This window comes from Tympanuchus pallidicinctus, unplaced genomic scaffold (assembly GCF_026119805.1).
Source record: "Tympanuchus pallidicinctus isolate F22 unplaced genomic scaffold, pur_lepc_1.0 scaffold25, whole genome shotgun sequence".
NCBI lineage: Eukaryota > Metazoa > Chordata > Aves > Galliformes > Phasianidae > Tympanuchus > Tympanuchus pallidicinctus.
The window spans coordinates 4896356-4912291 of record NW_026294742.1 but is presented as its reverse complement, the minus strand read 5'-3'; the positions used below and the strand labels follow the sequence as shown (position 1 = coordinate 4912291).

Sequence of the window (15936 nt, the reverse complement as noted above, 5' to 3'; positions counted from 1 at the left end):
GTCCTTCTGTCCTTCTGTCCTTCTGTCCTTCTGTCCTTCTGTCCTTCTGTCCTTCTGTCCTTCTGTCCTTCTGTCCTTCTTTCAAAAATAGGAGGAAATAGGTGCTTATTTTCCAAGCCCTTCTGCTCCAAAGCTCAGGAGCATGCAGTCTGTGGCACAGGGCATTATGTTTTAATTTTACTGGAGGCGCTGGAAATGGTTATCAGTAAGAAAAAATCATCAAGAATAGATGCTAACAGTACAGATTTGCTCAGAAGATAGCGTGACATGGGGAAAGCATGTTCGCTGCCCAGTGTGTGCCAGCATGAACGTCATGTGTGAGAGAGAGGAAGAAGATGCTGCAAGAAGCAATTCGTGCTGCTTGAAGGCTGGGGAGCAGTTCTTTCACAGACTTTGTAAGGATGTTCATTGGGAATAAAGGAGGCTGCTGCATGTACAATACCAGAAGGGCAAGGTCAGGGTCGAGGTAGCCGAGCAGTGCCGTTGTTCCTATTGAAACATGCAGTTTTGTTGGCACAAGAATTGCAGCTGTGATGTAGGAGTGCTTTTCGCAGTCACAACCCTCCAGGCCTTCATGAGGAAGATGGGAGCTGGAACAAAACGTGTTTATGATCGAAATTTAAGATGAATCTTAATATATCTACTGAAAAATTGCACATTTTGGACCTCTGATTCGCATTCCTCTTTCTGCTACAGTGGAGCAGAACAAAGCCTATAGGCTGGAGCATTCACAGGGATGCAAGTGCAATTAGCACTTCTTTGGCTGATGACAGTGTGAATCTGAGACAGCAGCGATCCTAATTCATGCCTGGGTCTTCACTGTGAGTACGCTACCCTGTGCCGAGCAGCAGCAGCCTTCAGCCGAAGGAAGTGCGGGAAGCGGACCCGCAGCCCCGCACCGCCTGAACCACGCTTCGCAGAGCTCCTCCTGTCAGGCCCCCCACGGCTCTCGCGCCGCCCCCTGCTGATGGGAGGCGGTACTGCATGCACCGGAGCGGCCCTACCTTCGCGTGTCCGTACGCGTGCGTAGCAACGCCTGGAGGACTTGTACCATAGAGCTTGGCGGACTGTCGGTGCAGAGCGGTAATAGAAGAGAGATGCTTCTTCCGCATCTGGGAGCGCATGTGTATTGCTGCCTGGAAGATCGCTATAGATACAGGCAGAGCGGAAGACTGGAAGTAGTGATTTTCGTTCAGTCTGGCAGCCCTGCCTGTAAGCCCTCTTGGTCAGCGACGGGAAAGGAGGGGCATGGTAGGTGCTCCCCATCAGAAACGCTGCCATGAGCAGCACTGGAGGATCACAAAATCATAGAATGGTTGGAGTTGGAAGGGACACTCAAAGGCCGTCTGTTCCCAGTGCCTGCAGTGCACAGGGACACCCACAGCTCCAGCAGTGCTCACAGCGCCGTGCCCTGAGCGTGGCTGTGTGCAGGGATGGGGCAGCACCAGCTCTCTGGACACCCTGTGCAGTGCCTCACCACTCTCATTGCAAACAAATTCCTTATACCCAACCTAAATCTCCCCTCTTTTACTTTGAAACCATCTCTCCTTGTCTTGTCACGTAGATCCTGCTAACAAATCTGTCGTTTCCTTCTTACAGCCCCTTTAGATACTGAAGGGCCACTCTCAGCTCTCCCTGGAGCCTTCTGCTCTCCAGGCTGCACACCTTCGCAGCCCTTCTCTCAGCCTCTCCTGATAGAGAAGGTGTTCCATCCCTTAAGTTAGTTTTGCAACCCTCCTCTGGGCACACTCTGACTATGGACCTGTCCTTCCTCCCAAGGGGACAAGAAGGGATGTGGTACAGTAATGCCCTACTTGGAGCTGCACCTTACCAGCAGCATCAGCTAGAAGGGCTGGAGTAGCACTTTGCTTGCACTTTGCTCCCTCTCCATTGGTCACCCAGCTCAGTTCAGCAAGGTGGTTGGGATGGGGATGTGTGTACAGCCAGGCGCCGGGGCACTGGAGCAGAACGAAAGGCGCTTGATCCCCACGTCCAGGCAAGGGGCGGTGCGGTGCAGCCCGGCCTCTCAGGGGACAGCCGGGCACTGCGGCAGCATGCAGGGGCTGCTGCTGTGCGGGGGGTGGCTGCTGGCTGCTGGCTACGTGCTGGGTGGCTGCCGGCACCGCTGTTGCCCAGGCAGGAACAACGCCTGCTGGGCCAGCAGTGCACGCCACACTCGCTGCTATTGCGACTCGTACTGTGAGAGGACAGGTGACTGCTGCCAGGACTACCAGGCTGCGTGCCGCCGTGCTGGTGAGCAGTGGGGCAGGGTGAGGGCGGTGGGTGTCGTGTCGGTGAGGTTTAGCCGTTCCCATCAGTGGTCCCTGTGAGAGGTGATGGGCTGTGTTACAGAGCTGGGGCTGTAGGTGGGTGTGTTTCAAACGCCATCCCGGTTTTCTGCTTTTTTCTCTGTTCAGTGAGGGATCCCGCAGCGTGTTCTGCAGCTGGACATGGCAGCAGCAGCAGTGCTGTCACTGCGAGCTCCAGAGCTGAATTTTGGGATGTGGGTACCAAGGGCTGAGCCACACGCTGCTCAGGGTCAGGGGCTGTGCTGGACATCGGCACTGTCAGCGCTCTGTAATCTCCACAGAGATTAGCGAGGTCCCAGCTCAGCTCGATGCAGAGCCTGACAATAAAAGCACACTATGCTGTGGGGCTGAACCACGGGGGTCCCCCTTCTCCCTGCTGTGCACAGATTCTCCCTGCTCCCGTTCCTTCTTCTTCTTCTACGCTATTGAATCTCTTTTCTCTCTTCTCAGCAGTGGGCTGTGCAGTGGGGCCGTGGGGGCCCTGGAGCAGCTGCAGCTCCCCATGCGGGGTGGGCAGCAAAGACCGCAGCCGCCAGGTCACCGTGCCCCCCCAGCACGGCGGGGAGCCCTGTCCCGACCTCAAGCAGCGCCGTGGGTGCCTGGGGGATGACCCGGCCTGTGAGGCTGCCAAAGGTAATGCAGGACCCCCTCCTAGCCCTGCACTGTAGTGACTGTCACCACCTCACCATTGCTGCTCTGTGCCAGGGGTGGCCAAACTGCTCCCCGATTCCTTCAGCCCAGACATCAGGGATCCCTGGCGCAGAACTGGGATGCAGCAGTCAGAGGAGTCACCCAGGTAGGTATGGGGCTATGACCCCTTTGCACACCCTATCCCCAACCCCCCGCAGAACCCCTGTAAGCTCCTATAAAGCAAACACTTCCAACCATTATTTTTCCCCAAACCAGCTCCCACCTCCCCATCTCCTGCAGCTTTTTCCGCCTGACGCAGGTGGCAGCTGCCTGTCGTGGGCAGCCCTGGAGCCGCAGGCTACAGAGGGACAGGCGGGTGTGCGTTGAGTGCTGGGGGGACACAGCCCATGGGCATCCCCAGTGTGATGGATATGGGGTGCAAGGAGCCAGGTAGGCAAATCTGGGGAGGAATGTCCTTTGGGAAATGCCATGCGCCCTAAGGGCACTTCTAAGAGGCATTCCATCTTCCTCCCTATTAAAAATGATAATTTAGCATCTATATTTTTTTACAGCAGGACAACATTTGCTGGGTTTTCCTTACAGGACGTTTTGGGTGGCCACCTTCATAGCAGGGTGCCAGGGCTCGTGGGTGCGGGAGGCTCTGCAGGAGGGCTGCGCCTGTCCACCCCCAGCATTCATCTTTGTATAGGTGAGCAGAGCCCAATTCCTTTAAGGGCATCTCGGCTGCTTGGTGTGGTGTGAGGAGCACAATTAAAGGTGGCACCGAAAGCAAGGGCATGGCTGTGGCAATGCTGTTCAGGGCAGAGTGCCCTCAGGTTGGGTATTAAGAAAAATTCTGCTCTGAAAGAGCAGCAAAGCATTGGAACAGGCTGGGAAGTGGTGGTGTCACCATCCGTGGAGGTGTGACATCTGGGGATGTGGTTTATTGGGCATGGTAGCAACGGATCAATGGTTGGATTCAATGATAACAGAGGTCTTCTTGAATCTTAACAATTTTATCATCAGATGGCACCAACATCGCTGTCCCCAGTGCCTGCTTGTCCCCCCCTGCCACCCTCAGGTGGCTTCAGCTGAGGCCCCCACCTCAGCCATACAGCACCATACCCACATCCCACATGGCTCACTTTATTCAGCCCCATGCACCACAGCACCCAGCAGTCCCTGTGTGGGCACCTGGCAAGTCCCAAAATGTTCAATATCCCCAGGAGCAGCAGCACAGGGCTCCTGGCAGCACCCCGCAGCCCCTCACGTGCCCAACTCCCTGCGCAGCTTCAGGATTTCCAGGAGGAGCTTCTCCTTTTCCAGCACGATCTTCTCCTTCTGCAGTTGCAGGGTCTCCTTCTGCAGCTCCAGGATCTCAGTGTGCAGCCGCCTCTGCTTTTCTGACAGCTCCTCGGAGGCCGCTGTGCCACCTGCACGGAGTGAGGGAAGGCGTTAAGGCTAGGAGGGGAGTGGGAATGGGGTTCTGGTGAGGGTAAAAGGGAGATATCACCAAACTGCTGCAGCATCGCTGCCTGAAGTGGATGCAGAACCTCACTGCGGTGTTGGAAATGGGATCGGGAGTCCCAGCACGGATTGGGGGCTGCTCACCGTTGTCGTGCGGGGGCCCGGGGCTGCCCGTTCCCAGCGATGCGGGACTCGCCATGGCCTCGAGGCACGGCCACGCCAGCGCGGGGCTCGGCGGGCACTTAACGCGGGGCGGCTCGGGGTTGCCAGGCGGAGGTCCGGGGGCTGCGCCTTGCGGCTGGGCGGCCCGGGGGGCGGCCGGTCCTGGGGCGGGCTGCAGTCTGCTCTCCGCGCCGGGCAGCGGCCGCTCCTCGGGGCCGGGGAAGCGTTCCGGAGCGGGGCCGCGCGGCAGCGGCTCGGGGGCGGCAGCGGGGAGCCCGAAGGACGGGGCGGGCTGAGGGCCGGGCTTGTTGAAGAGGGCGAAGATGTGATGGAAGAGCCGCTCCTGGGGCCGCTGGCGGAGCAGCGGGTGTTTGTCGGCCGCCAGCTCCCGGCGCGCGTCCAGCACCATGTTATGCCACTTCTTGCGGATCTCCTCGGCCGTCCGCCGCACCACCGGGCTCAGCGCGTTGACGGCGGCCGCGATCTCCTCCCACGCGCGTTGCCGGTCTTGCGTGTTGCGGTAGCGGCCGCTCTTGGGGATGAGGATGTCCTTGCGGAGGCTGAACTCCTCCAGGATGAGGAATTTCTCCTCGTCCGAGAACTTGATGCGCTTAGGCTTGGCCGCGCTCATACCGCCCTGCGGCGGGGACGGGGGCTCAGGGGTTCCCCCCGCCCCGTGCTCCCGAGTCCTCCGCCCCCGGCTCTCACCTTCCACCGGGCCGGGCCGCCGCGGGAAGCGGATGTGCCGCGTCCTGTTCCGCGCCGGGGCGGAGCCGGTACCGGGGCGGAGCAGCGGGAGCCCCGCGGAGGCCGGCCGGACGCGCTGAGCCCGCAATCTCAGGCAGGGAGAAGCTTCCACGGCGCGGCTGCTGCGGGGCTCTTTATTTGGAATAGAAAACCCGGGCTGGGCGCAAAATACAGCTACAACACCGGATAAAAAAGGTGGTGGGAGGGCAGCGGGGTAACAAGAAGAGCGCCTGTGCACGTCTCATCCTCCCAGCCGGACCCCAGCGAGCAGCGCAGGAGGGATGCGGGTGATGCCGCACCGGTGGCGGTGGGACGGAGCCGCCGCTGTGCCCTGCCCGCTGCTGCTGCTGCTGCCGCACCCAGGCACAAAGGGAGTGGATGCATCCTGCTACCCCTGAGTTCCACCCCTGTACCCGCAGCCATGCTGCAGGGAGCACCCAAAAAACGTCAGGATGCGGCCACGAGAAGCAGGACCCCTCGGTGACATTGCTCCGTGCCCACAGCCATCAGCCGTCCCCATGTGCTTCTCCCTGCTCTGGCGGCACAGTGCTCTGTCGGGGAGCAGGGCCCAGCCCGTGCTGTGCCAGTAGCCCCTGCACCAGAGCCAGCTCCTGCTCCAGTTCCTGGGCACCACAGTCTAACCCCAGCACAGCTCCATGCTCCTCACCCAGCACGCGGAGCACACGGGCAACCAGCTGTGCCCTCACCAGCAGCAGGGCCAAGGCAGCACGCAGCACGGCACAGCCCAGCGCCTTCATCCAGCAGCGTGCAGTTGATTCTGCAGGGAGAGAAATAGAAGGTCCAGTGAGCACTGGGCTCTTTGGGACCACAGGTTTCCCAGCCCAGGGCTGCCACCATACCATGGCTCCATCGCTGCTGGCAGTAGTGCAGGTCCTGCAGCACACCGGGGCCTGCAGCCTGCAGCCAGTGCAGGGCAGAGCTGGGAGCCTTCTCCACGAGCTGCAGCAGGAAGGGCAGCAGCTGCTGCGCCAGGGCGGCTGGCTCTGCAAACACATTGGGCTCATCCTCCTTGTACAGGCTGGGGGGGCTGCAGGGGAGCAGAGGGGACATAAAACCTCTTGCCACCCAATGCTCTTCCCTTCCCAACCCTTGCAGGGGGCTGTACTCACGTGTCAGCCTCCAGGTCCTCTATGATGGCCCTGAGGTTGGGCTGGGGCAGGTGCTGCAGCAGTGAGCTGAAGGTCTCGGGGTGATGCCCAAACTCATCCAGGAGGAGCTGTAGGAGGCTCAGAAGCCCCACATTGCCCTGCACAAAGATGCAGCCATCTCCTCCTGGCTGCCCCTGGCCGTGCTGGACTAGGCTCACAAAGCCTGCAGCCTCATGCCGTACATCAGGGTCCTCATCTTGCAGGAGGTGAATGCTCATGTTTATCACCCTGCGGAGGAAAGAAAGCATTGCTGCATGCCTAATGGGTGCAGTAGAGGAGGGAGCACACATACAGGGCCACTCAGGACCTACCGCAGTGCCACAGGGACGAGCCAGGGGCAAGAAGCCCCCCGGCATTGCCGCAGCATCTCGGTGCCTGCTGTATGCAGGGAGCACGCAGCTGCCAGCCGCAGCACCTCATCTGCCACGGGTCGGCCACACACCTCCAGCATCGTGCACCACCGCTGTACCAGCAGGGCATTCTTGGCTCCAAACCTGAGTGGAGCAGAGGAAGTGGTCAGACACAGCTCCTGGCTTACGGACCACCTGGAGGTCACAGGATCCAGGCACAAAGCCCAGCGCTCTGATCCCACAGCCCTACCCCACAGTGAGCAGCAGGCTGGCAGCACACAGCGCCTGGGAGAGGAGCTCTGGACCAGGGCGCTCTGTCTCCATCACAAGGAGCAGTATTTCCACACATGCTAAGGCAGAGCCCTGGAGCTTCTGGGTAGCTTCCCGAGACCAAGATGGGCAGCTTCTGCAAAGATGCATCAGAGCTTCAAGGTACAATCTCAGGAACTCTTTGTTCCCTCTGTCTTGCAGCACTGACTGTAAGTTCTCCTGGTCAACAATAGGAAAGAATGGACAAGGTCAGTACTCCCCATCAGCAAAGCCCTCAGAAACGCTGTCCTGAGCAGCACCTGAGGGTGCACTGAAGCTGTGCCTCCTCCCAAGAGGTCAGTGAGGGACAAGGGGGGACCACTGTGCATTAGTGTCCCACTTTGGATCTGTGATTTTGAGCCCCACTGTACCAGCAGTGTCAGATGGAGGGCCCTTTCTAGCTCCTCGCATTCTGCTCTTTTCCCATCGGTCACCCAGCTCAGCACAGCAAGGTGGACATCGGGGTGCGGATGTTGCAGAAGTGAGCAGACAGTGTGGATTCTCTTGCTGTCAGCCTGTCGGGCTGCCTCACTGCAAGCAAAGCGGGCCATAGTCTGGTGGAGAATAGCTGCACCCACCTGGAGGGAAACAGAGACCTTCTCTCAATGCTCTGCTCCTGGGCACAGGACAAGGATGGGCTCCCACCCCCCATGCCCTAAGCTTTACAGCAGGGAACAGGAGCAGTACCTGCAGCTCAGCACAGCCCGGCTCCCTGCCCAGCTTGAGGTTGCCCAGCTCAGCACTGACAGCATCCCAGATGCTCTGTGTGAAGCTGGGGCTGAGGGAGCTGGGCAGGAGGGCGAGCACCTGGAGGAAGGCGGCACGGACAAGCGGGCAGCGCTGGGCAGGGCTGAGCAGCCAGCCCTGCGCCTCCAGCTGCAGGGCCACAGGATGCAAGGCCTCAGCAGGCAGCCTGTGGGGACACACACCCTCACCGTGGGGCCCAGAGAGGCACCACAGCCATGGGGCAATGCAGGGTCACTCACCCGTCGGTGCCTGGGTGGGGGGCCAGCAGTGCCTGCATCTGCAGCAGGTGCCCATGCAGGGTGTTGTGTGAGCTGATCCCCCCGGGTGCAGGAAGCTGCCGGGCCAGATGCAGAAGCAGAGCCGGGCGCTGGGACGGTGGGACGACAGGAATCAGAGCTTTGGCAGCCATGGCTCGCACGGCATAGATGGGGCTCCCTGCCAGCTCCAGCAGCGGCTCCAGAAAGTGAGTAGAGGGACTACGGAGTAAAACAGGCACAGTGTGGTGACACGCCGAGGAGTGAACATCTACTGCCAGCACTCTGCCTTACCCGCTGGGGTCATCGGGGCCAGGCTGCAGCTGTGCCAGCAGTGTGAGGATGGCGTGCAGTGCAGGACGCAGGTGAGGTCCCCCTGGCACAGCCGCCCCCAGCTCAGCCAGCAGCACAGCACCCAGCTGCGGGTGCTGCCCTAGGAACGCGGGCAGGCTCAGCCCCTCCACCAGGCAGCCCTCAGCACTGCTCTGCTTCTGGCCCAGCAGCCGTGTGGTGAGAGCACCTGTGGGGAGGGAGCACATCAAACACTCCTGAAGGGCAATGCCACGTTCCAGCCCTGGGATCCACCCAAAAGAAGGGATGATGATGTGCACCCGTGCTGTGGAGTGCAGTTCTGGTTCCTGTTTCCCCATGGGCACCGCTGCAGGGCTGGGGTACTCACTGAAGAGCTGGATGGCCGCATTCCTCATGGCCCAGCAAGGCGAGCTCAGTCCCTGCAGTGCCAGGGCCACCATTGGGGTAGCATGCCGCAGCAGCGCAGTGCCCAGCCCTGCACCATGCACCAGTGTTTGCAGCACGTGCAGGGCACACACCTGAAAGAGAGTGCGTGAGCTCAGCCGTGCTGCACCAGGCACCGACAGCCTCATGCTGCAGTAGCCAATGCAGACAGATCCCTCTGAGGGGCTCTGTGCAGACCACCCCATTCCCAAGCTGGCTTTAATGGCAAAGGGATCAGTGTGAACTGCAGTCACCTGTGGGAGGTCAAGGGTTTGGTCCCAATCCTGTGGCAGGGCCATGGCGGCCAGTCCCAGCAGTGTCTGGATGCAGCGGGTCAGAAGTGGACGTGCCTGGGCTGGGTTTTCCCCACTGACAATGCAGAGGAAGAGCATGGGGAAGCCAGCAGCACGGCGCGTTATTGAGCTGCTCCGGGGTCCACTCAGTGCTTCTAACCCCTGAGAAACAAAGCCCATCCAGACCGGTGAAACCTGCCTGGTGGAGCCCGCAGCCTCCCTGCAGGGAGCAGCCAGCACCACCCCGCAGCATCTCCCCAGGGCTGGAGGATATGGATGCTGGAGATGAGTGGAATGCAAGCAGGAACAGGCACAGTACCTGGTCCAGTATGATCTGCGGGATCGCCTGCATCTCTGTATCGGGGTGGTTTAGCAGAGCAGCGCAGAACTTGGTGAAGCCCATGCTGCAGCCTTCCACTGCTCCCTAGGGCAGAGTGATGTCAGGACTCCCTGCTCTCCACCCTCCCACAGCCCCCAGGGCTGCAGGATGGATCAGGAAGGGTGGGAGAGAGGCCGAGCTCACCCCAGGCAGGCCACGTGCTTACCCAGTGCCGGCACCGCAGCAGGATCTCTTGGAAGACTGTTGCAGCTGTCTGCAGGCTAGCAAGGGGCAGGAGGTGCTTTGTTCCAGGGGATGACAGCAGCAGCTCAGCCAGGCCTCCCAGCAGCAGCCCAACTTCCTGGGGAGAGCCAGGGTGTGGAGGAGGCAGCAGAGCTGCCCAACAATTCTGTCCTCCCTATGCCCACCGTGGCAGGGCTGCCCAGCAAGGACTGCTATTGCTCAGCCCATGACCACCAAGATGCTTTTGAGCACACAGCCTCTGCAGCATTTTCTCAGCCTGCTGCAAGCCCTGCACAGCAGAAATGTTCTTTTTCCAGGCTGTTGCTGGGCAGGCTTTAGGTAAGAGGCTGTGATGGGTGCTGTCAGAAAGGAGCTGTGACAGGTACCTTCAGTGCAGCTCAATACAGCTGCAGGGCTATGAGCAGGGCCAGCCCAGCTCCTGCCCAGCTGGGCATTATCAGTGCTGGGAAAGCAGCTGAGCTATAAAAGATCAGTGAGGAAGGGGGGGGAGGGTTGCTTTTGGAGATGGAAAGCTGCAGTCTCTCTATCTTTTGTCTTCTACTCCACTTCCCAGGAGAGAGGCAAAAGCTATGCTAGCCTCCAGGTAAGTACACTGCTTCTCTGCCCCATCACCAGTGAGGGTAGATGCCCAGCAACTGGGCTGTACCATGGGGAGATGCTCCTACCTTCACTGACACCCAACAGCAGGTCAGGATCAGACTGTGCTCCTCTGACAGCAGAACTGAGTCCTCTTCCTCCTCCCGTTGGCCCTTCCCCAGCATAATGAGAGAGCCAATTGCATTCCCCATGTCTGCAAATGATGGAGCAGCCACTGCAAAAGGAAGCTTCATCTGAGCCTTAAGAAAGGTTGCTCCTGGCAGTGTGGAGGACTGCTGGAGCTCACAGCTGAGTCCAAGATAGCCGTAATAGAGGTGAAAATAGCTCCTTGCAGGGACTCTCTCACCTTGCTGCTCAGCTTCAGGCCCCTGCTGGCTCTGCAGAGCCCCCAGCAGCAGGGAGGTGATGTCCCTTGCAGTGCCCACCAGGCTGCTGAGCAACTCCTGCCAGCCTTGTGCTGACTCTGCTGTTTGCATGCAGGTGACCACCTCAGGCACCTGTAGCAGGCACCTCCGCAGGGCTGCAAGCACACCTGAACAACACCCATCTCATGTTACAGCAGGGCTTGGGGCCATCTGACATTCCCAAAATGAGATGTATGGCTGGAGAGGGAATATGGAGCTCCTCCAGAGCCCAGGCACACACCATGCATTGGTGCTATGGCTGCTGCCTGCAGCAGGTTCTGTTGAGCTGTGGCAAGCTGGGTCTGCAGTACCCGCAGCAGGTGTTGGGCGAAGTACAGGCTGCGGTTTGTCAGTGTCTGGGCTGTGTTGGCCTCCAGGGCCAGGAGCTTCAGGGTGCTGCTGTCTGACCTGGAGCAAGAGGTGGATGTTGATGGTGTGCAGGCCCCAGCCCTACTTTGCCTCCACTGTTGCAGAGCCAAAGCAACTCTTTAGGCTGCCAAGAGTTGCCCTGCCCATCCCACGCTCGTACTTCTGCAGGATTGTCTTCATAAGCACTGCTCCGACTTCGGCCTCCTGCACGCGGGGGCTGCTGAGGGCATCCTGGGCCAACTGGAGCAGTGTTGGAGTGAGGGTCTCAGGGAATGTTGCAGGGAAGTAGCGGATGAGCAACTCCGAGGCCATGTCCCTGATCTGCCAGAGGAGGAGAGGTGAGAATGGGGAGATGGGTTGGGGGAAGTAGGGCAGCAGGTGGCACTCACCTCGTTGGTACTGTCCTGCAGGCAGCCCAGCAGTGCCAGCAGGTTGGGCTGGGAAAAGAAGTCCCAGCAGCCACTCTGCCTGGCATGGGCCAAGAGTGTGGCCATCGTCCCTGCAGGGATGAGGATGAAGGCGGTGAAATAGGGCAGAGGAACAGCCCGAGAACCCAGGGGTGGTCTGGCTGGGGTGTCCCTACTCACGCGGGGGCTGTCCTTTCTTCCTCTCAGGGCTCCAGGTGTCTGTACAGGTCTCCAGAATGGCCGTCAGCAGGAGCAGAGCCGTCTTCTTCCTCTGGTAGTTGGCCCAAGGGGTGAGCGAGGAGATGCAAAGCTGCAGCAGCCACTCCACAAAGTCTGCAAATGGAGAACCCAGCACCGTGGCCACCTGCCTGCCAGGCCCCTAGGGCTGTGTGGAAGTGCTACGGTGGCCATCTCACCTACAGCCCGTGCCAGCTGTCCCACTCCCTCGCCCCTTGGCTCCTTGGGGTCCTTCCCCCGCAGCCGTGCCAGCGCACCGTCCCGCAGCCGCCCCAGCACCTTCTTCAGGGCTGCCTGCAGCAGCTGCCGGAAGGCAGACGTGTGGCAGTTGAGGTTGAGGGGCAGGAACTCCCGCAGCAGATGCTCCTCAGCGCCTGCCAGGCTGTGCCCGGGGCCGCCGCACAGCAGTCCCAGTGCTGCCAGCCGCACTCCTTCCTCACGGGCACGCAGGCAGGCCTGCAGCCGTGCTGCCTCCTCAGCCCGCAGCGCTGTGACCCCAGCTGTGCTCCTCTGCACCCTCAGCAGTGACACCCAGGCCCGCAGTGCGGCTGCGTCCGCACCACTGAACTGAGCGGCCAGCAGTGTGCCAGCAGCTGGGAGCTGCCGCAGCGTCCAAGGCAGGAGGTGGTTGGTGGCGTTGCTGTGCAGGATGGGCAGGGGTGAACGCAGCGCCTGGCTGAAGAGTGGCAGCCAGTGCTGTGCCCAGAGCTCGGCCTGCTCGTCACCCTGCCCCTGGGAGCACTGCTGCTGAACCAGGGCCCTGTACAGCTCGGCGGCCGTGGGGCACAGGTGGTTGGTAGCCAGGCAGTTCAGGAGGTGCTGTGGCAGCATGGGGCAGGCGTCCAGCACCTATGGGAGAGGCCATGAGCACCCGATGAGCCACCTCTACCCACTGCATCGCTAATAGGGATGCAACCTTGCCATCCCCTACCTGCTGGCTGCCCACGTAGGGAACAATGGCACACAGAGGCACGTATCTGGCCTTGATCTGCCATGGCATTGAGACCGCCCTCTGCAGCATCTGTTGGTAGAGGGGTCTCTCCTGGTCCTCAAAATGCTGGCATTCCAGGTGGTAGATCTCCACCAGGAGTCTGAAGGAGCTCTGGATGAACTCAGATACACCTTCCACCTGGGGAAGGATGAAAACCAAGGTTTCCCTTCTGAATTCCTGCTTTAGAAGAGACCCTGTTGCCACGTACTTCTAAAAGGCAGCCACGGGTTAGGGAGCCGAGGATGGCAGGAGATGGCTCATCTCATTGCAGCAGTGCTGGGGGTGCCCACTCCAACCTTACTGGGGCTTCGGCATTGTCCCATAACAGCCGAGTGAGCTCCTGCAGCAGCTTGGCATCCTTGGCCAGGAGGCGGCTGCCCTGCAGGTGCCAGAGCTCAGGAAGGTTCTCCTGGACACGCCGCAGCCACAGCACCAGCACTGGAAGTGGACAGGCCCCAATGCTGAGCTCAGCTGGGCTGTGGGGCTCAGGGAGCCATCAGCCCAGACAGATACAGCCCAGGGGGGATGGCATTCTATGGACTGGAGCAGCACTGGCAGCCCCACCAGCAGGTTTGTCTCCTACCTTGGAAGCAGTGGTAGTGGCAGTCCTTCTGCTCCTTGCTCAGGGTGCACACGGTGGGAAAGAGCACATCCAGCAGCAGGCAGGCCTGCAGAAGCAGAGTGGTCAGTGAGCAGGCAGATGGGGACTTCCAGGGGAAAAAAGCCTCAGTACAAAACAGGAGAAAGTTTGGCATCCATGTGAGCTTTCTATGCCTGCCTAGCAGCCCTCAGCTCCGGGAGAGCAGCTCAGCTTTTGCTGCCTGATGCAGAGCAGGTTGCTGTGTCAGGAGTGACTTTACCCCAGACTCCCACTGCTGGGTGAGGGGCTCTGACCCTGGACTAAGCCATCATACCTGGCAGGTGCTGCCCTCCAGCTGGCTGCAGAGGATGTCCGCACGGCAGCATGTCAGCAGTCCCCTGCTCAGCACCAGCCTCTCCAGCCCATCTGACTCTGGGATGCTGTGAGCCTCCACCATCAGCTCCCCAACTCTCAGCTCCCCTGCACCTGCTGGGAAATGGCTGCATTAAATGGGACAGAGAACCAAACTCCACCATCCATCCACTCAGTGGCCCCTGAGAGTGGACACAGCAGCAGAACTCTGACTGACGGTGAGCGTCCTGTCCCCTTTCAGTCCCTTTGCTGAGGCTCTTCCCAGTGCCATCGTAGCACACACCTCTGTCCACGAGCTGGAACAGGGCGAGTGCAGCTCTGGCCCCGCTCTCAGGCTGTGGGGCTGTATTCAGCAGCATGCTGAGTGCCGTGCCTGCCAGCAGCCGCACATCCTTGCTCAGGGCCTGGACACAGAAAACAAATGCACATATCTAGCCTCTATGCATTATGTGGGCAACTACAGAGCACCCTCTGATGCTCTAATGTTCCACTGGGGACATCAGTTGCCCCTGCAGCACCAGGACCGCACGCACCTTCCCTGCCACTGCCTCCAGCAGCAGCCCCAGGATGCGCTGCAGGGCTTCATTCTTTGCTGCTGCACTCCACACCAGTGGGGCCACATCCTTTGGCATCATCTGGAAGAGCTGGAGGCAGGCCTGGAGGAATGGAGGGGACAGTGAGGATGGCCTCCAGCACTGCTCACCTCCAAAAAACATGCATGCTTTCCTGAGGCAAGCTCCCACCTTGACAGCCAGGCAGCTCCAGGTGCCACTTGGCGCTGCTTGGCCCTGCAACACGCAGCTCAGGGTGCGGGCGAGGTGCTGCAGGAGTGGGGCCAGGTTCTGCTGCCAGTGGTGACGTCCCAGGCTGCTCTCCTCTATGAACATGCATACTGCAGGAGGGGGACAGTGTCATCCGTGTCCCTCCCAGGGATGGGCAAGGGGTCAAAGAGTAGCAACTGACCTGCCTGAAGGTCCTCAGAGGACAGCACCTGGGGGGCAGAGGGACAGGCACCCTTCACACCCCACACAATGCATGGGGCAGAATCGCCTCCAAAGCTCCCGTAATCAGCTCCCTTCCACAGTGACCCCAAAGGCAGGGGACTGGGGGCACAGTGGCATCCACATGCCAGCTGTTCTCACCTCTCCGTGCGGTGTCAGCCCAGCCAGCAGCGTGCCCACCTCCTGTGCCAGCACAGCCTCATGGCCCACGGCCAGCTGGGTCACAATCTGCTGAGAGACCCCCACTCAGCCCCAGAAGGACCCTAAGGATCACTCATAGGGGACCGTTACGGACCTGTTCCAGCTTCTGGAAGGCGCTGGAGCTGCCCGCTGCCTCCAGCTGGAAGGCCAGGACACAGCGCAGCAGTGGTCGCACCTCCATCTCGCCCAGCGCCCGCAGCTCCTCCCCCAACTCCCGTGCCAGCTGCAGGGCCTCCTCCAGATGCTTGTCCCGGCACCGCTTGGCTGTGCTCCTGCAATGGGATGGAGACGAGGTGGGGTGCACCGGGCTGGTTTGCCGTGGGAATACCTTGGTGGAATGGAGCTTAGCACGGGTGCATCCCAACTTGTTAGAGCTGGAGTGCCCAAGCTCGGAAGGGGTTGGGGTGGGGATACCTGGGCTGCAGGAGGGTTGTGCTGGGGGTGCCCCTGCTTAATGCGGTTGGGGTGAGTTGGGCGAGGGCTGCTCCACCTCCATTGGGGATGCACAGGAGGTGACCCAGCTTGTTGTGGTACGGATACCCAGACTCGACTTGAACTCAGCTAGGAGTGCCGCAGCTCCACGTGGTTGCCACGCTCCCATCTCCCCCACCCGCAGCCCGCATAACAAACGCGGGGAAAAGCGCCCCACCATGGGCTCCCCTTCCCCCCGAAGCGCCGTAGCCCAACCCGCGCTCCAGCCGCCCGGCCCGGCCCCGCTCACCCCGCGAACTGCCGCAGGCATCGCACGCAGCACAGCGCGGCGGGGCCCGGCCCGCACCGCCCCGCATCTCCGTAGAACGCGGCGCAGGCCCGCGCCTCCCGCTCGGCACCCATGGCGCGGAGCGGGCGGAGAGGCGGCCCCGGGGCACGCAGCCGCGCCGCAGCGCCCCCTAGCGCTGAGCGGCGGAGCTCCATCCCGCGGCGCCGGATCCTGAGCTCGGGGACCTTCAGAGCGCGGCCCGTGCCTGCAGGGAGCGGGAGGGGATTTCTGCCGTTTCCCCCTAGGATTTTCAAACCCTAGA

The 15936-nt window shown here is 60.8% G+C and overlaps 3 protein-coding genes across 4 annotated transcripts; 1 reads left to right on the top strand and 2 right to left on the bottom strand.

Moving 5' to 3' along the window:
- The first annotated feature begins 1161 nt into the window (after nucleotides 1-1161).
- Nucleotides 1162-3740, top strand: LOC128084051 (somatomedin-B and thrombospondin type-1 domain-containing protein-like). Its single transcript, XM_052689821.1, is given in 7 exon segments — nucleotides 1162-1251; nucleotides 1600-1858; nucleotides 1860-2253; nucleotides 2760-2942; nucleotides 3015-3105; nucleotides 3216-3389; nucleotides 3543-3740. Coding segments are annotated over 6 exon segments (1050 nt in total). The 5' UTR covers nucleotides 1162-1251; nucleotides 1600-1756; the 3' UTR covers nucleotides 3649-3740.
- Nucleotides 3741-3882: 142 nt separating this feature from the next.
- LOC128084050 (myb-related transcription factor, partner of profilin-like) lies at nucleotides 3883-5556 on the bottom strand. Its single transcript, XM_052689820.1, has 2 exons — nucleotides 4551-5556; nucleotides 3883-4372 (listed from the first exon to the last, which is right to left on the bottom strand). Exons 1-2 carry the CDS (start codon nucleotides 5197-5199, stop codon nucleotides 4206-4208), a joined length of 816 nt encoding a protein of 271 aa, XP_052545780.1. The 5' UTR covers nucleotides 5200-5556; the 3' UTR covers nucleotides 3883-4205.
- On the bottom strand, nucleotides 5433-15754 carry LOC128084049 (thyroid adenoma-associated protein homolog). Of its 2 annotated transcripts, XM_052689818.1 has the most exons (31): nucleotides 15636-15754; nucleotides 15009-15186; nucleotides 14855-14941; nucleotides 14676-14703; nucleotides 14456-14604; nucleotides 14246-14368; nucleotides 13996-14116; nucleotides 13675-13829; nucleotides 13344-13428; nucleotides 13062-13198; nucleotides 12701-12898; nucleotides 11949-12618; nucleotides 11713-11865; nucleotides 11515-11624; nucleotides 11286-11446; nucleotides 10998-11164; nucleotides 10699-10884; nucleotides 10421-10566; nucleotides 9718-9852; nucleotides 9492-9596; nucleotides 9134-9334; nucleotides 8824-8974; nucleotides 8439-8664; nucleotides 8130-8366; nucleotides 7831-8056; nucleotides 7515-7721; nucleotides 7085-7323; nucleotides 6796-6978; nucleotides 6446-6712; nucleotides 6176-6363; nucleotides 5433-6093 (listed from the first exon to the last, which is right to left on the bottom strand). In XM_052689818.1, exons 1-31 carry the CDS (start codon nucleotides 15746-15748, stop codon nucleotides 5822-5824), a joined length of 5604 nt encoding a protein of 1867 aa, XP_052545778.1. In that variant the 5' UTR covers nucleotides 15749-15754; the 3' UTR covers nucleotides 5433-5821. The 2 variants fall into 2 exon arrangements, with proteins under 2 accessions (XP_052545778.1, XP_052545779.1); XM_052689819.1 differs by lacking the exons at nucleotides 13996-14116; nucleotides 14456-14604; nucleotides 14676-14703; ... (1 more) ...; nucleotides 15009-15186; nucleotides 15636-15754 and having other exon boundaries at nucleotides 14246-14360.
- Between the last annotated feature and the right edge of the window lie 182 nt (nucleotides 15755-15936).